This window comes from Salvia miltiorrhiza, unplaced genomic scaffold, assembly GCF_028751815.1.
Source record: "Salvia miltiorrhiza cultivar Shanhuang (shh) unplaced genomic scaffold, IMPLAD_Smil_shh fragScaff_scaffold_60_2, whole genome shotgun sequence".
Taxonomy (NCBI): Eukaryota; Viridiplantae; Streptophyta; class Magnoliopsida; order Lamiales; family Lamiaceae; genus Salvia; species Salvia miltiorrhiza.
The window spans coordinates 236455-264397 of NW_026651473.1; the positions used below are offsets into that span (position 1 = coordinate 236455).

The 27943-nt window shown below is 38.7% G+C and overlaps 1 protein-coding gene across 1 annotated transcript; it reads left to right on the forward strand.

The window, feature by feature from the left end:
• The first annotated feature begins 293 nt into the window (after nt 1-293).
• Nucleotides 294-27943, forward strand: LOC131003030 (uncharacterized). The gene is made up of 13 exons (XM_057929497.1): nt 294-888; nt 2639-3365; nt 4022-10005; nt 13794-15271; nt 15477-15740; nt 17652-17863; nt 18527-18798; nt 20396-23447; nt 23516-23648; nt 24981-25495; nt 25589-26488; nt 26831-27013; nt 27535-27943. Exons 1-13 carry the CDS (start codon nt 497-499, stop codon nt 27730-27732), a joined length of 14310 nt encoding a protein of 4769 aa, XP_057785480.1. The 5' UTR covers nt 294-496; the 3' UTR covers nt 27733-27943.

The window sequence follows — 27943 nt, forward strand, 5'->3', positions numbered from 1 at the left end:
CGGGGATAACCTACCCTTCTCTTCCTCACCTCTCTCCACTCGCCCTGCATTTTTTCATACTATTTATTATTATTACATTCTAAATTATCTACCAAAAAGTTTTTCATTTTTAACGTACGACCACTTTATACCAAATTGAAAAAGAACATGAGATAACAAGAATGAAAATGATAAAATTTTTCTATTTTTTTATTTCTATCATTTTCTCATGATAATTTTACATGTAAATAAAAAGAGAACGCACCCTAATTAATCTAGTTACACATCTTATATTGGGCTTAAACATGGGCTATTCGAGAGCAACACGAGTGTGCCCCAAATATTTGAGCGATTTTTATATATACTAATAAAATATAAACACTCTTTTTTGCCTACTGCAAACTGTGACGTCGTCACTCCGCCTAGAAAAATTCCTTGGTCTCGTAGAAACTGTCCATTGTTTGCAACCAACTCGTTTTTTGTCAGCGGCTCCATGAAAATTCCAATCGGCGGTTGAATGATCGATCCACCCGAACAGACAGAGACACCTCGGGCCTCCCATCGCCGGCGGGAAATGGAACCGCAGCCGTTCCTTCTGGAAGACTTCGGGCAGAAGGTCGATTTGACCCGCAGGATCAGAGAGGTTCTGCTCAACTACCCGGAGGGCACCACCGTCCTCAAGGAGCTCATTCAGAACGCTGATGACGCCGGCGCCACCACCGTCCGCCTCTGCCTGGACCGCCGCACCCACGGCGTCGACTCCCTACTCTCCCCCACCCTCGCGCAGTGGCAAGGGCCTGCACTGTTGGCGTACAACGACGCCGTTTTCACCAATGAAGACTTCGTTAGTATTTCCCGGATTGGTGGCAGCACTAAGCACGACAAGGCCTGGAAGACCGGTCGATTTGGGTAATCATTGCCTCGTTTTTGCTTTATTTTATAAGCTATTAACGTCTCCGTGCGCGTGGGGCGCATTATTTGGTCTTTGCTGATTGTTGATCGCATATATGCTGCCCGTGTTACCTCTATGCTTGAACTTGTACCACTAGTGAGTCGTGACAAGGACCTTCTCTGATTAATGAAACTTGTGAATGATTGAATCTAGATATGTATTTCGATGGACTATGATGAGTAGCTGTAGTAGCATTACCTGCATCCCGTGGGTTGTCTTGCAAGTGATACTTGTTTTTCATAACTCTACAGTCTACACCAGAATTATTGTCTTCTTGAAATGCCACCACGATTTCCCCAATAGAGCCTTGCTATCACAACCTTACAATTACAAATCCACTCTTACAGAAAATTGATTCAGCAACTTGTTTCACATTGGTATAATTCTTGCATCATAGATTATATTTACCTAGGATATGACATGTTTTATATGAAATGGTTGGTAGGTCTTAAAACTATGTACAATGCTATAACGCCTGGCCTATTCTTAAAATGTAATCTGTGGAGCTACATCCTCCTATATTATCCTCAGCATGTCACTGATCAAATTCCATTTCCTTCTTGGATGAATCTAGAGAGATCAAACTTGAAAGGTTAATTTGTTTTAAATCCATAAACTTTACACCATTTTTGGTTTTTCCCAAAATAAATAAAAGTTTGTTCTAAATACATGAACTTTCATAATTTTTCGAATTTCCCATAAAACTCAATTCAGATAAAATTGAATCTGATGTGAGGCTGAATTTTGCCAACGTAGAAGATATATATGATGTTATATACTATAAAACTTGGATATTTTAATTATTGTGAAATAAATTTTACCAAATTAAACCTTTAAGATATTGCACAACAACGAAATCCGACTCTACGACAGATTTAATTTTATCAGAATTGACTTTCGTGGGAAATTCCAAAAAGTGTGAAAGTTTGTGTATTTAGAACATATTTTTATTTGTTTGGGGAAAGACCAAAAATTATGTAAAGTTTGTGGATTTAAAACAAATTAACCCAACTTAAAACAGGATAGATTTTCTGAAAGATGACATTTGACCTTTATACTGTAAAAGGTTGCCAGGACCACTTCTTCATTATTAATACAACTTAGTAATTTGTTTTTGCTTGGCACCGTGAGGTTGTAGGTCTCTTCTGATACTTTATCTGTTTCTGCATCATATATCTTGAGATTTAAAGGAAAATGTTAACTGGTGACATATGGTGACACTTGTTGATAACATATGCAGGTCATGAATTGGCATTTATGGTTTTTTATTTCATCATATTAGACTGTGATATTATAGTGTCTCCATTTCCATAAGCATTATGATATACTCCCTCCGTCCGCCAAAATTATGTAAAATTGCTTGGGCACGGGATTTAATAAAATTGGTGATGATTTTGATGTAGTGGAGAAAGGGTCCCACCACTTTATGAGATGTGTGGTTGAGATTGAGTTTTGAGTGGGTTTTTTGTAAATAAAGAGTGTTAGTAAGGATAAAATATTAAAGAAGATGGTGGGACCATTGCCATAAAAGGAAAGTGACATAATCTTGGCGGACGCCAAATATAGTAATTTTTACATAATCTTGGCGGACGGAGGGAGTACATAATTTGGTGAGGGTGTCGATGTTCTGAGCATTACCAAAAACTTATTGGCTTTTGTGGTGTTCTTTGGGATTTACTTTCTCTATAATTTTTATTCTTTTTCTAGGGTGGGCTTCAACTCGGTATACCATTTAACTGACTTGCCTTCTTTTGTGAGCGGCAAACACGTTGTTCTTTTTGACCCTCAAGGTGTTTATCTTCCCAATGTCTCTGCTGCTAATCCTGGGAAGAGAATAGAGTACGTTAGTTCCTCGGCCATCTCACTGTATACAGATCAGTTTTTACCATATTGTGCTTTTGGTTGTGACATGAGAAGCCCTTTCCATGGAACTTTATTTCGTTTTCCTTTGAGGGATGCAGACCAGGGTGCAAATAGTAAGCTCTCAAAGCAAGCCTACTCCGAAGAAGATGTATCTTCCATGTTTGTTCAGCTTTATGAGGAAGGAACCCTTTTACTACTTTTTCTTAAATGTGTACTCTCTATAGAAATGTATGTGTGGGATGTTGGGATGCAGGAGCCAAGGAAAATGTACTCTTGTTCTATCAGTTCGGCAAATGAAAATGTGTTGTGGCATCGCCGATCACTTCAAAGGCTTTCTAAACTGAACCATGCTCTTGATCGTGAGATGGGTGCCTTCTCATTGGATTTCTTGAGTGAAGCTGTGATTGGAGATGTTCCAAGAACAAGAGCCCATAAGTTCTATATAGTGCAGATGATGGCCTCATCATCAAGTAGAATTGGTACTTTTGCAGCAAAGGCAGCAAAGGATTATGATATGCATCTGTTGCCTTGGGCATCAGTGGCAGCATGTATATCAGATGATTCACTCAATGTAATTTCTCCACACTCTGTAGGCCTTGGTTGACATTATGCTTCTTTTCAGCCTTTCTGTTTTCGTACACTAATTATGTTAACCTTATAATGTACACTTTTTATAGCCGCTCATACATGTCTACTTATGCATATACTGAAAGCACTCAGCTGTTAGTAATTATACTTGTAAGCGATAGAGTTTGCTTCATATCCTGACTTTTTTGGTTGGTAAAAAATTAACCCTTGGCTGTTACCGATTTTATCTATGTCGCTCTCTGAACTGTGAAGAGTTTAAAATGTTCAGTTATGTACAAAATTATAAGAGATAGATTGTTCTTTTGTTTTGTGGTTCAGTTTGCAAACTATTCTTTGTGGGTTGGTACCTGAAGGGGGTCGAGTGGCGATGTATGTTGTGCATTTTCATTCTAACTCTGAGATTAATTTTGGCTTGTGATGATTCCAATTCTCACATTATATATACATATATAAGTATAGGGATGAGATCTAGTGAGAATCATCCCTTTGGAGAAATAAGAACCATCCTACACTATTGTTCACTATCAAATAAATGGACTAGATTTGAGGAATCATAATGCACAAGGATTGAAAAATCAACTAACTTTTTAGACATTTCTGTGTCCTAAGGAAATATATTTTTCATGTTAATTTTGACAGGATGATGTTCTCAAAGTTGGGCGGGCGTTCTGTTTTCTTCCACTGCCTGTAAAAACTGGTTTTCGAGTTCAAATTAATGGATATTTTGAGGTTTCTTCGAATCGACGCGGAATTTGGTATGGTGATGACATGGACAGATCTGGTAAAATTCGTTCTATTTGGAACAGGCTTCTGTTGGAAGATGTTGTAGCACCTAGTTTTGGTACGATGCTGCTTAGTGCACGAGAACTCCTCGGTTCAACAAAAGATTATTATTCTTTGTGGCCTGTTGGGTCATTTGAAGAGCCATGGACTTTGTTAGTTGAGCATATCTATAGAAGTATTTGGGACTCACCTGTCTTATATTCAGATGTTGAAGGTGGAAAGTGGGTTTTACCAAAGGAAGCATTTTTTCATGACATGGAAACTTCCGGAACTAAGGAAATTTGTGATGTTCTTGTCCAGCTTGGGATGCCTATTGTTTCTTTGCCTAGTGATCTGTTTGAGATGATTTTAAGTTGCAAATCTGTCCGGGATAAAAAAGTTGTTACTCCTGATTCTGTACGTCTGTATTTGAGAGAGTACAAATATTTAAATGTAATTGGCAGACTCGAGAAACTTGTGCTGTTGGAGTATTGTCTTGAGGACTTGATTGATACTGATGTTGGTATTCATGCATCTGGCCTGCCTTTGCTTCCATTGGCTAATGGTGATTTTGGATCATTGTCCAGATCCTTGGAAGGCATTACGTATTTTATTTGCAATGAGCTGGAATATATGCTTCTTCAACAAGTTTCTGATAGAATTATTGATAGGAGTATTCCCACAAAGTTGCACGGCAGACTTACATCTATAGCAAATGTCTCAGGGGCAAACCTAGTTGTTTTTACCGTAAATGAGTTCATTCAATTATATGCTGAACTGGTACCGGCAGAATGGAAAAATAAGACTCAGGTTCTCTGGAGTCCAAATTCCAGTTCTTCTCATCCTAGTTTGTCTTGGTTTTTGCTTTTGTGGCGTTACCTTTGTGAACAATGTGTAGAGTTATCTGTTTTTGGAGATTGGCCTATAATACCATCGGTTACTGGGCATCTGTATAGCCCTTCGAGTCAAAATAAATTGCTGAATGTGGAAAATTTGTCTGAGAAATTACAAAATATCCTTGTTAAGATCGGATGCAAAATACTGAACAACAGTTATTGCATTGGACATCCTGATCTGATGAAATATGTGCACAATGCAGATGCTGCAGGTGTTCTGGATGCAATATATGATGTGTCTTCTAATGACAGTATTACTCAGCTTCTTCAGTGTCTGGAAGGAGATGAAAAAGATGAGCTCCGTCAGTTTCTTCTGAATCCTGCATGGTTTGTTGGAAAGCAAATGGATGATTCTCATATACAGAATGGCAAGTGGCTTCCTATTTATAGAGTGTATGATGGAGAATCTGCTGAAAATTTCAAGTATGCTGATTTAGTGAACCCTAATAAATTCTTGCCCCCAAATGACTGTCCAGAGTGCTTGTTTTCTGGAGAGTTTCTCTTTCATTTCTCAAGCACTGAGGAAGATTTGCTAAGGAGATATTATGGTATTGAAAGGATGAAGAAGACACTGTTTTATATGACAAATGTTTTTAATAGGATAGACCAGTTGGAAAGCGATCTTCGCAACAACATCATGCTTTCAGTTCTTCAGGAGCTACCACATTTGTGTATGGAGGATACATTGTTCAGAGAATATTTGAGAAATTTGGAATTTGTGCCAACTGTAAGTGGCTCCCTGAAAAGTCCTGCCACACTGTATGATCCAAGAAATGAGGAATTGTATGCTTTATTAGAAGATTCTGATAGTTTTCCTTTTGGGATTTTTGAGGAATCAGGTGTCTTAGACATGTTACAAGGATTGGGTCTTAAGACAACTGCTTCCTATGCCGCAGTCATACAAAGTGCTCGTCACGTGGAGCGCTTGATGCATGAAAATCAAGAAAAAGCCCATTCAAGAGGAAAGATACTTCTTTCATATCTAGAGGTCAATGCATTAAAGTGGCTACCTGATACACCAGAGGATGAGCAAAGAACAGTGAGTAGAATTTTTGTAAGAGCTTCGAATGTATTTAAATCCCGTCATCTGAAATCAGACATGGAAAAGTTCTGGAATGAGCTCAGGTTGATTTCATGGTGCCCAGTTGTTATCTCTCCTCCATACAAGTCGTTACCGTGGCCAACGGTTTCATCTTTGGTGGCGCCTCCAAAGCTTGTAAGACTATACACAGACTTGTGGCTTGTTTCTGCAAGTATGCGGATATTAGACGGAGAATGCTCCTCATCAGCATTATCCTATCAACTTGGTTGGTCTAACCCTCCAGGAGGAAGTATAATTGCTGCTCAGCTGCTTGAGCTTGGGAAAAATAACGAGATGGTCTCTGATCCCGTTCTCCGGCAGGAATTGGCTCTGGCAATGCCAAAAATATATTCTCTCTTGATGCGCCTGCTTGGTTCAGATGAAATTGACATTGTAAAGGCCATTCTAGAAGGTTGCCGGTGGATATGGGTCGGAGATGGATTTGCCACCTCGAATGAGGTTGTCCTCAATGGTCCTCTTCATTTGGCCCCCTATATTCGTGTCATACCTATTGATTTGGCCGCCTTCAGTGACTTATTTCTTGATCTGGGCATTCAAGAATATTTGCGGCCTTTTGATTATGCAAATATATTAAATAGAATGGCCTCTAAGAAGGGAGCAACTCCTTTGGATTCTCAGGAAATTACTGCTGCGACTTTTATTGCTCAGCACCTTGCTGAAGCTCACTTCTGTGAAGATCAAACTAATATATACCTTCCAGATGTATCAGGCAGACTTGTCAATGCCACAAATTTAGTCTACAATGATGCTCCCTGGTTGCTTGAGTCTGAAAGCTCTGACAAATTACTTGGTAGTGCGGCTATGTCTTTGGGTGCTAAACAAGCTGTTCATAAATTTGTCCACGGTAACATTTCTCATGATATTGCTGAAAAGCTTGGGGTAAGATCATTTCGAAGGATTTTGCTTGCAGAGAGTGCTGACTCGATGAATTTGAGTTTATCTGGAGCTGCTGAAGCATTTGGGCAGCATGAAGCATTGACAACCAGACTTAGACATATACTGGAAATGTATGCTGATGGGCCTGCAGTTCTCTTTGAGTTGGTACAAAATGCTGAAGATGCAGGAGCCTCAAATGTGACCTTTTTATTGGATAAATCTCATTATGGGTCATCATCTCTTCTTTCGCCTGAAATGGGAGATTGGCAAGGTCCAGCTCTGTATTGTTTCAATGACTCTGTTTTTACCTCACAAGACCTTTATGCTGTTTCCCGGATAGGCCAAGAGAGTAAACTAGAAAAGCCATTTGCAATTGGAAGATTTGGTCTTGGTTTTAATTGCGTTTATCACTTCACTGATATCCCAACTTTTGTTTCTGGAGAAAATATTGTCATGTTTGACCCTCATGCCTGCAATTTGCCTGGAATATCTCCAAGTCACCCGGGTCTCCGGATTAAATTTGCTGGCAGAAAAATCTTGGAGCAGTTTCCTGATCAGTTTTCTCCATTTCTACACTTTGGATGTGATCTGCAGCATCCATTTCCTGGAACTCTTTTCCGTTTTGCTCTCAGGACAGCTAATGCTGCCTCTAGAAGCCAAATAAAAAAAGAGGTCTATACACCTTCTGATGTCCTATCACTCTTTTCTTCCTTTGCAGAGGTTGTTACTGCTACTCTGCTCTTTCTGCGCAATGTGAAGACTATATCTGTTTTTGTTAAAGAAGGGCCTGATAGTGAAATGCAATTACTGCATTGTGTTCGCAAAGATTGTGTTAATGAGCCTGATATTGAAAAGGGTCCATTTCATCAGATATTTAACTCTATGTATGAGAACCAACGAGATAGATTGTCTATGGATCAGTTTTTTAACAAGTTAAGCAAATCCATCAAAACGGACATTCCATGGAGATCTCGGAAGCTTTTGGTGTCCGAGAAGAACCTTTCAGGTTGTAGGTCATGCTTGTGGTTAACTAGTGAATCCTTGGGTAGTTTTCACAGGAAGGGTAGATTTGCTACCTTCAACAAGAAATTGTGCAAGTTTGTCCCCTGGGTTTGTATAGCAACACCTGTCAATTTTGTTGAGGTTGAAAAAAGAAATGACGGTAGTGAGGAAGTTTCAGATGCATCTTTTCCTGATACTGGTGACATTCTGCAGAGCCTTCAAACTTCTATGCAAGGCACTTCTAATTTTGATGGCCGTGCTTTTTGCTTTTTACCTCTTCCAATTACCACTGGTCTTCCAGTTCACATAAATGCTTATTTTGAGTTGTCTTCAAATCGGAGGGATATATGGTTTGGTGATGACATGGCAGGGGATGGGAAGATCCGTGCAGACTGGAACATGTACCTCCTTGAAGAAGTTGCTGCCCCTGCTTATGGTCATCTTCTTGAGACAGTCGCGCTGGAGTTTGGCCCAAGTGATTCGTTCTTTTCTTTTTGGCCCAAAACCGGGGGCTTTGAACCTTGGACCTCACTAGTACAGAAGCTCTACCAGTTTGTCTCTGAAAATGGTCTTCGCGTGTTGTACACAAAGGCCCGAGGAGGGCAATGGATTTCACCCAAGCAAGCAATTTTTCCTGATCACAATTTTGAAAAATCACAGGAACTTACAGAAGCATTGTCTGATGCAGGTTTGCCTGTGGCTGATGCTCCAAAGGAAATAGTTAACAAATTTATGGAAATTTGCCCCTTGCTGCATTTCCTGAATCCTCAGTTACTGAGAACACTTCTAATCCGGAGGACACGTGAATTCAACGATAAAAGTTCAATGATCTTAACTCTTGAATACTGCCTTCTCGATCTTAGAAGTCCAGTTGTCTCAAAAAGTTTCTGTGGGTTACCATTGATACCACTTTCAAGTGGTGCTTTTACAAAACTAGACAGAAGAGGGTTGGCAGAACAAATTTATCTAAACAGGGGAGATGGATACAATCTTCTGAAGGATTCCATCCCACATCAACTGGTAGACTGCACAATTTCCGATTATCTTTATGATAAGTTATGTTTGCTTGCTGAAACCGAAGATTTTAATCTCTCTTTTCTGACCTGTCAACTCCTTGAAAATATTCTTCCTAGGCTAATTCCTGCAGAATGGCATAATGTTAAGGAGGTGTCTTGGGTCCCTGGTCATCAAACCCATCCCACTTTGGAATGGGTAAGGTTACTGTGGAGCTATTTGAGATCATCTTGTGAAGATCTTTCTTTGTTTTCTAACTGGCCAATTTTGCCAGTTGAACATAGTCGTCTCATGAAGCTTGTTGAAAATTCTAATGTGATCAGAGATGGTGGGTGGAGTGAAAACATATCGGGGTTGTTGCAGAGAGCAGGATGCCTTATACTGAGGCGCGATCTACCAATTGAACATCCACAGTTGAAACTTTATGTACAGGATTCAACAGCAATGGGTGTTCTAAATGCACTGATGGCAGTCGCTGGTAAACTAAATAATGTTGGGCAGCTCTTTAGTCACGCTACAGATGGGGGACTGCATGAGATTAAATGTTTTATTCTTCAGTCAAGATGGTTCTCTGATGATTTAATGGACAACACTCATGTCAATATTATTAAGGAGATACCTATGTTTGAGTCATTCAAGAGTAGGAAGCTTGTACCTTTAAAATCTCTTAAATGGCTTAAACCAGAATTTGCACGGGATGCCTTTTTAGATGATGACTTTGTGAAACTTGATTCAGACAAAGAAAGAATAATCCTGAAGAAATACTTAGGTATTAAAGAACCATCAAGGTTGCGTTTCTATCAAGACTATGTAATTCCTCAGATGTCAGAGCTTGTTTCTCAAAAGGATCTTCTCTTAGGTATTTTACGTGATATTAGATTCTTGATCGAGGAGGATAACACTTGCAAAGAAGCATTCTCTGCTATTCCTTTTGTTCAGTCATCTGAAGGAACCTGGAGAGAGCCATTCAGGTGTGTTTCCTAATGTACTACTAATTGTAGGTTTATTTAAATGCTTGGGTAGTGATTAGAAGGTCTATATTTCTGCCTGACTGTCACTGAGCTGACTCAATTTAATGCTTGCACATATTTTTTTTTTGATAAATTTACAATATTAAATAAAGAAATTAAAAGGCCGCGCCACAGGGAGCTCGAACCCAAGACCTTTGGCCTTAGGCATTAACCCCTTACGCTTGCAGATATTATGTGTTAACAAATGATCATCATCTATAATTAATGTGAAAGTACTACTATTGCTGTAGGACAACTTCATGAGGTCTATACGATATATATAGATAGGGAGTGGATCATGTAGATCCACCTCCTTGTAATAGTATATAGATCCAAAATAGGGTTAATTCTCTCTAAATCCTTAAACTATAGTCATTTTCCGTTTTTTCCCTCAATCTTTGAACTTCCCACAAAAAACCCCCAACTTTCAATTTTTCCTAATTTTCCCATGACGGGTTTTCCGGCCAAATCCGAAGTCGGAATTTTCCTATGTGGCGTTATTCATGCCAAATCACCCTATACGTGGCAAATCACACCCTCACATGTCACTCTCCCCCTCCCACGTCACTCTCTTTCTCTCTTCCCCCATCCCCCTTCCCCCTCTCCCCCCGTCTGGCTCCCCCCCTCTCTCTCACCGCCACAACCGCCCAGATTCTGGGGACGGCGGTTTCCAGGAAATGGCACAAGCCGAAGAGCGGCGTCAACTCTGCCGGAATTTCAGAGGCATCGAGCGAGCTCAGGCGGCGCCTGCTTGAGGGCCGACGTTTTCTGGGACCTCCGTTGACTCTCCCCCTTCCCCCATCCCCCACCGTCGCCACTTCCTCCTCCCTCCCCCTCCCTCTCTCCTCCACTCGATTCCCAGTGCCGATTGAAAACCCACTTCGCCCCCCTCCTCCCTCTCTCCTCCACTCAGATATCAAATTTGAAGAGGCTCGGGGCGTTAGGCGGCGTGACTGGGAGACAGAGGCTCACCGGAGGAGGCAGGTCAGGGCGACGCTGCTATTTACTGCACAAACCCTAGGCGCCGCGAAGAGGGGGCAAAACTCTAGTTGCAACTCTAAAAACGTGGGTCAGAGAGAAGGGTTCTCAGATCGGATCTGTAACAGACAGGGATGAAGGCGGTAGCCTGCCGATTTTTCGGAGGAGATGAGCGGCGACGATCGGACTTTAAGAAGAAGGTGGTGAACGTGGCAGAACGGCGACAAATTGAAGAATAACAAGCACGAAACGACGTCGTTTATGTATAATATATACTACGTCGTTTTATTAACAATCCGGCGTGTCCACGTCACTTAATTCCGATTCCACGTGTGATTGAATTTGGCCGGAAAACCCGTCATGGGAAAATTAGGAAAAATTGAAAGTTGGGGGTTTTTTGTGGGAAGTTCAAAGATTGAGGGAAAAAACGGAAAATGACTATAGTTTAAGGATTTAGAGAGAATTAACCCTCCAAAATATATCTCACAATGTGTGTATGTCGTGCAGTAGGAGTGTGACACGTGAAAGATGCCTTCCAAGGTAAAATGCACATAAGGGTAACATAGGAATCAAATTTTTGGAAATTAAAAAGCAAAAAAAGTTTTTTTTTTTTTTTAATTTGTTTTCTTCCCACGGTCACCGACACCGTCAAAATTATACATATAATTGAATACAAATATACATAAACATAAATACAAATATGCATATGCATGGGAAAGTATAACTCTGCGACCCCTCTGCTGCCTCTCGCCGCTGCCATAGTTATACATAGTTATGGATATATCATATAGTTGAATATCGCTATGCATATTTATGTTTTCCTTTATGTATATTTGTGTTTAATTATATGCATAATTTTGACAATGGCCGCGAAAAAAAATGAAAATTCGGTGTATATATATATATATATATATATATATACTTGGAAAGCATTTGCCACGTGTCACGTTCCTAGTAAGCCACGTAGCCACATTGTGTGGTCCAGATTTGGACCTATATACTATGAGGGGAGTGGAATCTACATGATCCCATCCCTATATTGGGAAAAAATCCGTAGAGAAATACAAATATTAAGGGAATTGAGAAGAAATCTCGATTATTTATATTGATTGATCCTTCAATCTATACTTATTCAGAATTTGTTCCTTTCTATATATATTTTGTGAATTTACGAAACATTGAATAGATCAATAATTTTAATGAACAAGTCAATAATTTTGATGAACAAACATTTTGGTTTGGGTATGAACCCTGGAGTGACGAGATTTTCAACATATTAAATAAAATACAGTCAAGCAGAAGAAGATATTACTGCAAGTTTCTGTGTGTGTATTTTGTACTATGTTTTGTTTCCATATACAGTTTGCAGATTGCAATCATTTGAGGCTAGTTTAGTATCGGATCTAAGTGGAAGATATGTAGAAAGATTGACCGATTGCGTATAATGTGTAGAGTAACATCTTTTTCTTTGTTGCTTATCTAGCTTGCTTATCCTAGAGTGTATTCAATCTGATCAACGATTCTAAATTTCGCAAAATATTTAATTTCTCCATAGAACTTAACCCTATATATATATATATATATATATATATATATATATATATATATATATATATATATATATTATGGGTTAGGTTCTATTGAGAAGTTGATTTTCGTAAGAAATGAAATTAATGTACATATCAATAAATTCTTTGAACATACCAATATAACTGATGAACATATGAATCTATTTAATTTGTTAAAAAACACGCCACCGCCAGGGATCGAACCCCAGACCAAAAGCGCGTTCATAAAAATTAATTGCCATGTTCATCAAAATGTACTACTTGTTCACACCTATTTAGATTGCTTCTCACTTCTCAACGTATTTGTGTTTCTCAATGGAACCTTTTCCTATATATTATATTGTATAGTTTCTATTGAGAATTTGATTTTCGTGAGAAATGAGAATAATGAACAAAATCAATAAATTTTACGCATAAACCAAATAACTGATGAACAAACAGATGTATCTATTTAATATGTTGAAAATCTCGCCACCTCCAGGATTCGAACCTCAGACCAAAATGCTTGCAATTGTTCAAACGAATTCTCAATTCTCACACTACTTGTTGATTCTAATAGATCCTTTCTATATCTATAAATGTATATATTTTTGTTTGGGTTATAGTAAAAACCTCATGTAACGTAAAAACTACGAACTTTGCACTTAACATTTAAAGTAACTCCACTATCGCGATCCTGTAAATGCGCTGTGATTGTGTTCCCTTTGGAATTTGAACCCAAGTCCAAGAAGAGCAGATACTTTACAAGTTGTGCAGATACTTTAAATGTTAAGTCCAAACGGTTTGTAGTTTTTATGTTAAATGAGGTACCTTAATAGCAAGCAATAATAAGTTTCTAAGGAGTTCACGTGTAATGTGTAATTAGAATGTTGTGAAAGAAGCCGAAGGGTATATTAGTAGCAATACAGAAAATACAGATTCTCTTGTTTCTGAAAATGGCTGCTTTAGGTAAAGACAAGTGATTGAACTTCCTTTTTTTTGATGGAAGAGAATGAATACTGGCTTTTTATATAGGTTTTGATTTTATTTTACAGATGGTGTTCTAGAACTGAAGGACACCTTTTGCATTTCGTCAAATAGTGAACTAGGTCATAGAAGGCAGAAGAATGGGATGTGTTATTGTTGTTTGCAGATTATAGTATTGTGCTCCCAAATTTTTGATCCATCACTGTACATAATGATTCTAACACACTCTTATCACAGGCTTTATGATCCTCGTGTTAATGAATTAAACTTGTTTCTCCATAAAGGAGCTTTCTTCCCCTCCGAGAATTTCTCTCACCCTGAAATCCTGGAAATTTTGGTCACTCTTGGGCTTAAGAAAACCTTGGGTACAGCTGGATTGCTTGATTGTGCCAGGTCAGTCTCCATGTTGTACGAATCAAGGGACTCTCAAGCATTAATACTTGCAAGGAGGCTGCTTTCTTGTTTAAATTCACTGTCATTGAAGCTGTCGTATTCAGAAGAGAGTGAGCATTCTGCTGATACTACAGAATACCAGGAGAGTGCATCCCCTGTAGATGAAGAAGATAATTTGTCTATTATTGGTTCAGTGGAATCCTTATCAAAGTCTTTGAATGATCATTCAGTAGTCAACAACTTGGTTAGTGATACGTGTGGGGAAGATTTTTGGTTAGCTCTGCGGTGTATCAGCTGGTGTCCAGTATATTCTAATCCGCCAATCGAGGTTCTTCCCTGGTTAGCCTCAGTCCAGACGATAGCAGCACCAGCTACTACCAGGCCCAAATCACATATGTGGTTGGTATCCTTGAAGTTGCATATATTGGATGGTGAATGTCCTAAATACCTACAGCACAAGCTTGGTTGGTTGGATACCCTGCCTGTGGATATCTTGTCTGCCCAGTTAGTGGGGTTATCTAACAGCTATGATGAGCTCAGGCTGAATCATGATGCAGAACTGAGAAAGCAAATACCCTTGATTTATTCACAGCTGCAAAATTATATTAAGTCTGGTGAGCTGGCACTCCTTCAATCGTCCTTGGCTGGTGTTAAATGGGTTTGGATTGGAGATGACTTTGTGGCGCCAGATGTGCTCGCATTTGATTCACCTGTGAAATTTAGTCCCTACATTTATGTGGTACCATCTGAGCTGTCAATATTCCAGGATTTGCTCTTAGCATTGGGAGTTAGACATAATTTTGATGTTACAGATTATATTAGTGTTTTGAAACGGTTGCAAAATGATGTAAAAGGTGGCACCCTGTCAAGTGATCAGTTGAATTTTGTCCAATGCGTCCTCGAAACTATTGCAGATAACTATGTGGAAGGGTCTGGACTAGAAAATCCCAGTAAGATTCTGGTTCCAGATTCTACTGGAGTGCTCATGCGTGCAGCAGATCTCGTGTATAATGATGCACCATGGATGGAAACCAATTCTCTTGTTGGTAAACGTTTTGTTCATTCCTCCATCAGCTTTGATCTTGCCAACAGATTGGGCATTCAATCACTTCGGTCTCTTTCTTTAGTCAGTAAAGAATTGACTAAAGATTTTCCTTGCATGGCATATAGCAAGATACTTGAGCTACTGGAATCACATGGCAACCATGAATTTCTTCTTTTTGATTTGCTTGAGTTGGCTGATTGCTGCAAAGCCAAAAAGCTTCACCTTATCTTTGACAAGAGGGAACATCCACGTCAGTCTCTGTTGCAGCATAACCTTGGTAATCAGTTATGGATTTGTACTTTGACCTAGCTATATCAATAATTAATAAGTATAATTGAATGCAGTATATTACTTGAGTGTGCGGTAAGCAATTATCTATCAGCAAACTGGATTTTAAAATTCTACCCAACTCTTAGAATTTTCTTACTATATATTTCTCTCAACTTGTGTCGATGCATGTGACTGATTTTGAACCTATGCAGCTGAATTTCAAGGACCTGCATTGGTGGCAATCTTGGAGGGAGCCAGCTTAAGTGGAGATGAAGTAGCTAGCCTCCAGTTTCTTCCACCATGGAGTCTGAGGGGTGATACTATAAACTATGGCTTGGGATTGCTTAGCTCTTTCTCCATCAGTGATCTGCCATCAGTGATATCTGATGGCTTCTTGTATATTTTTGATCCTCAGGGTGTAGTAATTGCAACATCTACAACACACTCACCTTCTGCCAAAGTTTTTCCCCTGAGAGGTATAGACGTTAGTTGTGAGCTCATGCACGTTTATGGTTTGCTTAGTTGCCAAGTTCCCCTATGTGAGAAGTCCAGTAGATACTCTAATTTTGGAAAAGTAAAAAGCAATACGCTGCTGCCTAGCGTGTTAAATGTTCTTCTATTAAATTCCATTTTCCACTGGATTGATAAATAGGGTGTTTGTTATTTGGGTACGGTTTGGTGAATTGGGTTTAACCAAATTCTTATTCGGTTTTACGGTTTGGGTGAGACTTTTAGAAATTTATTTTGGGGCAGACTGAAATCCGGTTAAGTATTTTCTTTAATGTTCTTATATTTGTGATTTGTATTTTCCTCTACCATGTCAGACTATTCATTTTTTTTTCTCAGTTTACACACACACACACATCTTTGACTGTCAGCCACCTCTGTGCCGCTATGCTTCCCACTAGTCCCAACAAACCATTTGTACCAGCCACATCTCACCTACCTCATGGTCCTCATCTAACATTCATTTTCCTTTGTTACCATTCCTGATATATATATATATATATATATATATATATATATATATACGTATGTTTTAGTTATCTTTCATTTCCTTTATTGATTGAGTTATTTAGGGTCAGAATAAAGGGATGGACCGGGATTTTGTTTCCGAAGCCCTGGTTACTGGAATGAAGGGATGGAAGCTTTTGTTTCCGTAGCCCTAGCTCCTTTTGTTATTTAGTCATTTAGGGCATCAGAAATTTTTTGAGTTTAGGACAGCATTTTGGCTGAGGCAGGCATAGCCTGCGAACCTCGTGTTTTTGAGGTGTTTTCTTATTAATTCCAGTTCATTCCTGTTAATTTCACCTTAACTCTATCAATTGGTCCGACTTGCCTTCTCATTGATGATGACTCGGGTGCAACGTATAGAGCAGATAGAGAAGGCGGTTGTCGAGTTTCAGGATACTGTGACTCAATTGTGGGGTGTGATGATTAACCTGCAGTTGCAACTTACTGCTATCATGACCTAGCTCTCAAACCTTGGGCAGCCAACTGCAAGAACTGTTGTCGTACAACCTGATGATAAGGCTGTTTTGAACGGTGATGGAATTGTTAGAGATGACTGCATGGATCTCTATATCTAGTTTCAGTAGTTATCTAATTTCTGTTACCTTATCTAATTAGATAGGGATTGTGAAGGAATGTGCCGAGCTGTTATCCCAGGGCTAGTTTCTGAGTCGTGCTTTAATTATGTGAGTGTTAGGATCAGGGTTTACCTATTAGTTGAGTACTCAGGATTGGGCAGGAACAAACCTTTCCTGATCGGCACTTGGCGCTTGGGCAGATTCCAACCTTGATATTTCTGTTTGGTTTATCAATTTTTCATCCAGCTGGCCCTTGACTTTCTTATATACTTAGTACCTTCTTAAAGCCACCATGGAAAGCGAGCAAAAATATATAGTTTCATTTTCATTTTAGAAAAGGTAAGACATGTTTCTTTCCTTTTTTCAAATTTTTTTCCCCCTCTCAGTTGGGAGGGATGTGGTGGATTTGAACCCTTGACCTCACTTTTTCGCATCACTTGGTAAACGCTATTGATTCAGTCCTTTTAAATATGGCTTAAAGTACTAAGGTCCTCAATCCCTCCCACTTCTTTGGTTACATCAGATAGCCGTTTGATGCAACAGAGTTGGGGTATCTGGTTACCTAGATTATGGGTAGGGATCACACTGTTGCATAGTATTTTGGATGCTTAAGTGTAACTATTCTTTAATTTTGAACTTGCTTAAATATTGAATATTGAAGAGTTAATAGATTTTTATTGCATTCTTATTGCACTTTGTTGTAAATTATGGTAGACAAGTTTTCTGGGTCTTATTGTTGTATATCTGCCTTCTGAGCTGTTAAACAGAGAGTAAACTGATATTCCCTTCCTTATATAGGTACAAATTTGACAGAGCGATTTCGTGACCAGTTCAGTCCAATGATGATTTATGAAAATATGTCATGGTCAGCAGCTGATTCCACTATTATACGCCTGCCTCTTTCATCTAAATGCATGGAAGATGGAGTCGAATCTCGCTTGACATGGATATTTGACAAGTTCATGGAGCATGCTTCTAAACCAATTCTATATTTGAAGTCAATTTTGCAGGTAATTCCAGTTTTGACCTGACCTGTCGTTGAAGATAAATATAGTAAGGAAATATAAGGGGTGCGTTCTAAAATATGAAAGACTAGCCATAGAAAATAAGTCTGCCAATATTCATCAAATTAAGATAGAAAGACTTCAACATGATAGTCTTAAGATATAAAATACTAGCTTAAGCAAATGAATATAGTTTAAACCATCTGATATTCATCCAATCAAGATTTGGTTACGATTTTCACCATGGAGTAAACGATTTTGATATAAAATTGTTAGCTGTGTAAAATAATGTAATCTTTTCTATGATTTGTTTCAAGAAGCATCTATAAGTGGTTATCTAGTTCCTTGTGTTATGCTAGTATTCTCCTTAAACGATTTTGGACTTCATTATATTATTAATGTCATAAAAAAATGTTGAAATGATGTGTACCAATTTGGCAAAAATTAAAAACCATACATTGTTGAACAAATGTCAAACGGGATAAAATAGGGTATCTTCCCTCTTATTTACAAATTCAAAAGTGCAACGAAGGAACTTTGTTGCAGTGAAAAAGTCATTGTTAAGTTGAATTAAAGTTTGCTACAGGACTTATAAGGTAAGTTATGTAGTGGTGAAATAATGATTGTTAGATGTCTTATGAATTCTGAAAATAAGTTATTACTGTGCAGGTATCCTTGTCAACATGGAAGGATGGAAGCCCACAACCATGCCTTGATTATTCTATTGATATTAGTCCTTTGTCTGCTGTCGCTAGAAATCCATTTTCAGAAAAGAAGTGGAAGAAATTCCAACTCTCAAGTATATTTGGAAGCTCTACTGCTGCAATTAAGTTGCAAGTTCTGGATTTAAACTTGAATCAGGGCGGGACTAGATATGTTGATCGATGGCTCGTTGTGCTCAGCATGGGTTCTGGTCAAACAAGAAATATGGCACTTGATAGGTATGTCAAGAGATGAAAAGCATAAATAATCCTAATTCTGCAAAACATGCATACCGAAGCATCTGTGTTCCATCTGTATTACTACTTTGGTGGCATGATTCATGAATGTTGTTTCTTGATGGGTGTACGAAGAAGCAGAGGATGGTAGTGACAATCTGATATGGCTAGAAATATATGTTTCACCTATGAAGCGAGAGGGCACCTTTTAAAATCATTTACTACTCTTGTCCTTTTCTCTGGTGCAGAGTTTCTCATTTACCTCAACATATCTATCCTGACCATGTTGATCTCTAACATCTTTTTATTAACTTGCTGTGGTGTTTCCTTCTCCATAGAACAGTTCTCGGAATCATGACCCTATGGTGTCTCAAAATTACTTTCTTATTGGCATTTTCACTTCTTTAAAAATATTGGAAACTCTCAGATGCTTTTATACTCTGTTTCGGCATTTGGATAATGTTAACTTGTTGAAAATGAGGTGGATGTTAGATGGAAAATTCTCCCTATAAACCTTTCTTTCACTAATAATTTTTCTCTTCCTTCGTCTATTTTATCTCTTCAAAAATTATTGGGTCCTAGGAAGGTTCACTGTTTTCATGATTGTTGGTGTTATGCAACCTGCTCACCTTGTGATGAGCTACTAAGATACCATTCATACATTTTTTTCCCTAGTATTGGTTCTTTCTTCGTACTAATCAGTAAGAGAATCTGGATCATGTCTTTTATGATCCTCTAACCTCAATTTATGGTTTAGAGTTTTGACAAGCTGGTATGCAATGGACCTTATTAGCAAAAGGGGGTAATGTACTATCTTTGGTCATTACCCAGTTATGTGTCGCCCTAGTTAGCCTGAATTGAATAAAAGAAACTTTGAGGAATGGGAAGGATTCTTTGAGAGGGTTTTAGTTAGGCATAAGCTTAGGATATGTGGTTTTAAAATCTTAAAGCGTTTAAACAATTTTTTTATCAGTTAGATATTGGACTTCTATTCTAGTTAGGGTTGTCTTTATAGTTTTTTGAGATGGCTTATTTGTTTGCAATGCTTCATTTACTCTTAAAAGGAATAAAAGATTTTTGATGAAAGGTTCATAGAACTTCCATAAGGTCACTACCTGTCTTGTTGCCTACTGTGTGTGTATTGTCATATTTTTACTCCTTTTGACATATAATTAGGTCATTCTCTTCAAGACATCTGTTGCAAGTCTAATAAATGTATGATTCTGTACTTTCATGTATTAGTAAATGATTTCTGAAGTAAATGTCTTAATATTTTTTTGGGACGAGGATACCAATTGCAGTCTTAATTAGTAAATGGTTGTAAACTGCCATCTTTTGATTTAAACAAGGTTCGCTCATAACAGATTGTTGAAGTTAGCACAAATACATAGGTGGTAAAAACTTAGGAATTCAAATACTGCTAATACATTTATGTAAATCTGGACCATGAATATGCATTTTGTAAGCTTTATTTTGGTTGGATAGACTTTACAAGTACTATGAGCTGGTTGGTGTTTTAAATGCATCGATTTTCTGCTGACATCACAGCTTTCTTACACTATATTTGTGCTATTAAACTGATGATATTTTGTATATGCAGGAGGTATCTTGCATACAACCTCACACCTGTGGCTGGGGTTGCAGCTCATATATCACGAAATGGCCATCCTATTGACGACCATGCATCAAATGCCATCATGTCCCCTCTTCCTCTATCAAGCATTATAAATATGCCAGTAACAGTGGTGGGATCCTTTCTTGTGCGCCATAATCGGGGTCGGTATCTTCTCATATCCCAAATGAGTAAAGGTGAATTCGGGGTTCAATCTGATGCTGGAAGTCAGTTGATTGAAGCTTGGAACATAGAGCTGATGTCTTGCGTTCGTGACTCTTATATCAAGTTGATAGTTGAGATGCAAAAGTTACGGAGAGACCCTCTGGCATCTATTCTTGAAACAAATTTAGGTCACGCTGTGAGTTTGAGTTTGAGATCTTACAGGGATGAAATGTATTCATTCTGGCCTAGGTCATGCCAGAGCACCCTGCGCAAGCAACATTTAGATGGTCAAGATGCAACTCCGAAGCCTCTTGAGGCAGACTGGGAGCATCTAATTGAACAAGTAATTAGGCCATTGTATTCTCGCCTTGTTGAACTTCCTGTTTGGCAGCTATATTCTGGAAGTTTGGTGAAGGCAGCAGATGGTATGTTTCTCTCACAACCTGGAAACGGAGTGGGTGAGAATTTGCTTCCTGCCACTGTTTGTGCTTTTGTCAAGGAACATTATCCCGTTTTTTCAGTCCCGTGGGAGCTGGTGAGTGAAATCCAGGCAGTGGGTTTTTCCGTAAGAGAAATCAAACCTACGATGGTCCGGAACCTTCTTCGGGCTTCATCACCATCTATTGGCAGTTGGTCGATTGATACCTATATAGATGTGCTTGAGTACTGCTTATCTGATATCCAACTTGTGGAGCCATCCCAGTCCAATGAACTGCCCGCACCAAGGGAGTTGAATAATCCTGATTTTGGTTCTGTAAGCCAGAAAGAAGACAGTCATTCAATTGCTTTGCCAGGAACCAGTCGACGTAGGCATCATGTGGTTTCCCCTGCCACTTCAGTTGGTTCTGGAGGAGACCCAATTGAAATGGTGACAAGCTTAGGGAAGGCTCTATTTGATTTTGGCCGTGGTGTTGTTGAAGATATAGGCAGGGGAGGAGATTCTTCATCTTACAGGCACCCTTTGACAGGACATACTATGTATGGGCCCTATGGCTTCAGTACAAGTGAGGACCAGCGGCTTTTCCAGATATCTTCTGAAATCAAAGGCCTACCTTGTCCAACTGCAAAAAACAGTCTTATCAAATTGGGGTTTACTGAAGTTTATATTGGAAATAAGGAGGAACAGTCTCTGGTTACTTCTTTAGCTGGGAAGTTTATTCATGCAGAAGTGGTGGAGAGACCAGTGCTGAAAAATATTTTTGCTAACTGCTCTATTCAATCATTCTTGAAACTTCAAGCTTTCTCCCTTCGCTTGCTTTCAAGCCAGATGACATCTGTTTTTCATGAAAACTGGGCAAATCATGTGATTGACTCAAAAAATGCACCCTGGTTTTCATGGGAAAAATCAGCAAGTTCTGCTTGTGAAGCAGGTCCTTCTCCAGAGTGGATTAGACTTTTCTGGAAAATCTTCCATAGCTCATCCGAAGACATCTCTCTTTTTTCTGATTGGCCCATTATTCCTGCTTTTCTTGGCCGCCCAATCTTGTGTCGTGTGAGAGAACGTCATCTTGTATTTGTTCCTCCCCGATGTAGGGATTTGGCGATTTCTAATACTACTCCTGAAGTAGATCAACCTGAAGCTGGTCAATCTGAATATTCTTCTGATTCTCATGAAATACAAGAATATTTATTGTCATATAAAATTATAGACGAGAAGTACCCTTGGTTGTTTTCGCTGCTTAATCAATACAATATTCCCATTTTTGATGTTAATTACCTGGATTGTGCTACCTCATCAAAATGTTTGCCATTAGAAGGGCAGTCATTAGGGCGAACTATAGCATCCAAACTTGTAGCAGCTAAACGAGCTGGATATTTTCCTCGACTTACATCTTTTTCAGCATCTGAACGAGATCAGCTCTTCAGTTTAATTTCTACTGATTTCTCCTCTGGTAGTTCTAATTATGGAAGGGAAGAACTCGAAGTGCTACGTAATCTTCCCATCTATAGAACAGTTCGTGGGACATATACCCAATTGGAAAATGAGGATCTTTGCATGATCTCTTCAAAAACATTTCTCAAACCATCTGAAGATAGGTGCCTCTCTAAGTATGCCGATTCTACTGAAAGTTCTTTACTTCAAGCACTTGGAATCCCCGAATTCGATGATAAGCAGATTCTTGTGAAATTTGGATTGCCTGGATTTGAACATAAACCTCGGCTTGAGCAGGAGGATATCATGATATATTTGTACACAAACTGGAAAGATCTTCAATTGGATTCATCTGTAATTGAGGTTCTTAAAGACTCTAAATTTGTCAAAACAGCTGATGAACAGTCTGAAAATCTCTGTAAACCCCCAGATCTATTTGACCCTGGCGATGCTTTATTGACATCTGTATTTTCTGGGGTGAGGAAGAAATTCCCAGGAGAGCGGTTCATTTCCGATGGATGGCTTCAGATTTTGCGGAAAGTGGGTCTCCGAACTTCTATTGAGGCAGATGTTATTCTTGAGTGTGCAAAGAGAGTGGAGTATCTTGGAGTTGAATGTATGAAAGATATAAAGGTTCCCGATGAACTAAGTGTTTGGAATCCCAAGAATGAAGTATCTTTTGAGATTTGGGTGTTGGCTGAAACTTTGGTCAAAACAATTTTCTCTAATTTTGCTGTTCTTTATGGAAATAACTTCTGCAATCTCCTTGGAAAAATTGCTTGTATTCCAGCTGAAAAAGGATTCCCCAACATAGGTGGCAAAAGAAGTGGGAATAGAGTGCTTTCATCCTACTCTGAAGCCATACTGATGAAGGATTGGCCTCTTGCTTGGAGTTGTGCTCCAATTCTTTCAATACAGAGTGTTGTACCACCTGAGTATGCTTGGGGACCACTACAACTGTCGAGTCCTCCAGCCTTTTCATGTGTACTTAGGCACCTTCAGGTATGCTTATATCATAAAAGTGATTTGAGCTGGTAACTTTCATCAGCATTTCTAACCAAATTCTGCAGATTATCGGAAGAAACGGTGGTGAGGACACCCTTGCTCATTGGCCTGCTATATCAGGTATAAAGACAGTTGATGAAGCTGCACTTGAGGTGTTGAGGTATCTGGACAAGTTTTGGAGCTCCCTTTCTTCTTCAGGTAACTTCATACGCCATCCACGAATATGTGCATGCCAGTACTAGTCTTTTTCAGGATGTGTCTTTGTCTCTGTGCGCATGTGTTATATAGTGTAATCTCGGTTTTTCCTAATTGAACCGATTTAGCTTTGAATGACCTTGTTCAGCTTTACTTTGGGCCTATCTCAGAGATTAACTTCCATAAAGTTTCATTTCGGTGCTTTCTTTTATTTCAAAATGTTCATAAACATAGAGTTAGTATACAGATATTTCAATAATTTCTTGCGTTTCGTGCATTCGAGAAGACCTTATCTACCCTTTAAATGAGATGTTAACTTGTTATGGTTGTATGAAAAAACTACTCCCTCCGTCCCTGTTCAAGTGTCTTGTTTTCCTTTTTGGGCTATCCCACATCAAATGTCCTATTTCCCTTTATGAAAAAAATTAGTCTCAAAAAATGAGAGATTTTGGGGCCCACATCACCTTTTCAACTCTACACTACACTACTTAATAATCTAATTAACATGTTCCTAAATAACCGTGCCAAAAAGAAACAGGACATTTAAAATGAGTTTGATTATCAGATAATTTGTTTACTGACTTTAGTTCTTCTAGATATGTAATCTAAAGTGAAACTATGTTCTGGGTAAAGTACAATTACTAGAATGTGTTGTGAATGCGTTTTTCTAGGATTTGTGTATGAAACCTAATTTGTGTCTTATGACGTTCTATGGCTGTATTGTGAATGTCTGAAACCTTCCTAGCATCTATGCCTAGGGGCTGACATAGTACTTTCATGCAAGGTGGAAACTGTGTTACAGATTTAGCTACAGTTAAGAGTTCGAAAAATGAACTAGTGTTGCCTAGAATCAATGATCCAGTTAGGTCTATTTTTTTCCTTGGAATAAGTTTTTTAAGGCCCTGATCATTGTCTTTGTTTCCTAATTGCTTATACTTAGTTGAATATTTTGTTCAAGTCTTCAAGATAACTATTTGACACCTAGAAAATATGGATATAGTTTTATCACTTTAGCTCTAGGAGCATGATTGCCAGGTAAGTGATGCCAACAGAACAAATGTAGTGTAATTGCACTAGTTTGTAGGAGCCTTGATGCTCAGTCATGCTAACTATTTTTTTTTTCTGTATGTTTTCAGTTTCCTTTATTTGTTTTTAATTGATTATTGTTATTATTATATATACAGTGATGCTAACTGGTTCTATTATGTCAAAAGAATTTCATGATTTGCCAAGAAAATGCCTCTATTCGTATGTGGAGAATATCTGATTTTTGTGAGCTGTTATGTACTTCATTGATAGTATTTTAATCAATTTTGATTGTCATTGCATTGATAGATATTGCAAAGCTGCAGCAAGTAGCTTTCTTGCCAGCTGCAAATGGTACCCGCCTGGTGAAAGCAAGCTCTCTTTTTGCCCGTTTGACTATAAATCTTTCCCCATTTGCATTTGAGCTCCCTTCAGCATATCTCCCTTATGTGAAGATTCTCCGGGATTTGGGCCTGCAAGACTCACTGTCTGTTGCTTCTGCAAGGAATCTTCTGTCAGATCTTCAAACAGTTTGTGGTTATCAGCGTCTGAATCCAAATGAATTACGTGCTGCACTTGAAATTTTACATTTCATTTGCGATGAGAAGAGCAGCCTAGGCATCTCCAACTGGGATTCTGAAGCAATTGTTCCTGATGACGGATGCAGGCTTGTCCATGCAAAATCTTGTGTTTATATTGATTCTCGTGGTTCCCATTATGTTAAACATATTGACACTTCCAGAATCAGATTTGTTCACCAAGATCTTCCAGAGAGGGTGTCTAAGGCCCTAGGTATCAAAAGGCTGTCAGATGTTGTGAAAGAGGTACTCAATTGCTTGAAGCTTTTTCAGTTAAACCTTTGTTTATTCAGAAGGTATTTCTCCCACCTTACAATATCTTATGTTCATCCCCTGTAGGAACTGGACAATGGTGACGATTTATGCGATTTGGAGTGTATCGGCTCTGTTTCACTTGCTTCCATCAGACATAAATTACTGAGTGAATCATTCCAGGTGGCAGTGTGGAGAGTACTAACTACCTTAGTTAGTACCAATCCCGGATACGGTAGACCAAACCTTGAGACGATCCAAAAAGCATTGGTATCTATTGCAGAAAGATTGAAGTTTGTCAAATGCTTATACACTGGTTTCTTATTGCTTCCGAAATCCGTGAACATTACCCTTGTTTCTAAGAATTCTGTTCTTCCGGAGTGGGAAGAAACATCACAACATAGGGCCCTTTACTTCATAGATCAGTTGAAAAGACGTGTCTTGGTTGCTACACCACCAATTTATATAAGCATTACAGATGTAATTTCTGCAGTGATAAGTCACATTCTGGACTCACCAGTTTCACTACCAATTGGATCTTTATTTCTTTGTCCTGAGAACTCCGAGACTGCAGTACTTGATGTCCTGAAACTTTGTCTTCACTCTAGAGGTGCAGAGTTTGGAGGTGGAATTGAGACTTTTCTTGGTAAAGAGATACTGCCTCAAGATGCTACTCGGGTGCAATTTCATCCTCTAAGACCTTTCTACAAGGGAGAGATAGTGGCTTGGAGATCCTCAAATGGAGAAAGATTGAAGTATGGCAGGGTACCAGAGAATGTCAAGCCATCAGCAGGACAAGCACTTTACAGATTTATGCTGGAAATTTCACCAGGGATGACTGAATCCGTTCTCTCTTCGAACATATTCTCTTTTAAGAATATTTCTTATAGTGGTGAAGATTCATCAGCTATCTTACAGGAGGGAGATAAAGTGGTTTATGAGAACACAAAGCCACAAAGTTCTGGGGTCAAGTCAAGCCCCTCTCAGGTATTATTACTCAAGCATAAAAAATGAAGTTAAGATGAGACATACATACATACTGAAATAAAAGGCAGTGTGTCTATGAATAATCCTGTCAGGAGAGACGCAGTTGCTTAATAACTATTAAATGTTGTTCCCCAGACATGATGAATGTGCTACGAGAAGCAGTCGTGACATTCCAGTGATGCATCTTGTTCAAATGCATTGTCTTTTTGTTTCTTACATTACTATGAAATCATTATACTTTTATTTGCATAGTTCATGTCTTCTTCTGTATCTTCTATAATTTAACTTCAGATTTGGTGCTCTGCTTATATATTATTTATTTATCATGTTCATCACTGGCAGCCACAGCCTGTGCAAGACCTTCAGCATGGTCGAGTATCAGCAGCCGAATTTGTCCAAGCTGTGCATGAGATGCTTTCATCAGCTGGCATTAGTCTAGATGTGGAAAAGCAGACACTATTACAGACATCGTTAACACTACAAGAACAACTTAAAGAATCTCAGGCTGCATTACTGCTTGAACAGGTTTTTATCTTTTCCATAATCTCTGCAACATGGCATGCATGATTGAAGGAAAACTGAAAACTCCTTAATATATTCCTTAGTCATATTTCTTGGACTACAGTGGAATTATTAAATCCTTACCTGCTTAGGGAGCCATAAATTAGTAGCAGTATTATATTTAGCAATCCGCTGGAGCCTTTTTTTCTGTATGGTGTCTGATTCTCCTCTACAGTAATTTCAGATTCGTATATGTGCATGTGTTGTCATTTACCACCTGTAATATTATGATTGTATTTAATTAGATTAGTAAGTTTCCTTATGCGGGTTTTATAGTCACGTGGACATCAACCAGTGTCTATCTGTATTTTGTTTGACAAGCTGCAGAGATGAATTGTTTGATGGGGTTATTGGTTTCCTTTCTCACAGATCTTCTACTTATTGAGAGATCTGTGTTGTTATAAAACATTCTAGTTTCATGGCACTCGGTTTTTGGTAACTTAGGTGCATATAAGTAACGGTTGTATTTGGCATTATTTGTGCAGGAGAAGTCAGACATGGCCACCAAAGAAGCAGATACAGCAAAAGCAGCATGGTCGTGCCGGGTGTGTTTAAACAACGAAGTCGATGTTTCGTTGATTCCTTGTGGTCATGTACTGTGTAGGACATGCTCCTCTGCAGTTTCAAGGTGCCCATTCTGCCGCCTCCAAGTATCAAAAACCATGAGAATTTTTCGACCTTGATTGAATGAGAGCTAAATTGGGTTTCCTTTTTTTCTATATAAATATATCTGGTTGTAGCAAGTGGTCTGAATACTGTCTGCTTCAAGTAAAAATTGGGCTCTTTCTTGCTCTGCGTTTACTGTATCTGAGTTTTGCAAAATATTGTATATAGTATTCATATTACATAGTATTGTATATTTAATTCTGATAACAAGAGAAAATAAGCACTTAA

Coding starts and splice junctions, on each gene's coding strand:
- LOC131003030 (XM_057929497.1), top strand. CDS start 497: ATGATCGATCCACCCGAACAGACAGAGACACCTCGGGCCTCCCATCGC. Junction 3,366..4,021: donor TATCAGATGATTCACTCAAT/GTAATTTCTCCA, acceptor TAATTTTGACAG/GATGATGTTCTCAAAGTTGG. Junction 26,489..26,830: donor TCAAGTCAAGCCCCTCTCAG/GTATTATTACTC, acceptor CATCACTGGCAG/CCACAGCCTGTGCAAGACCT.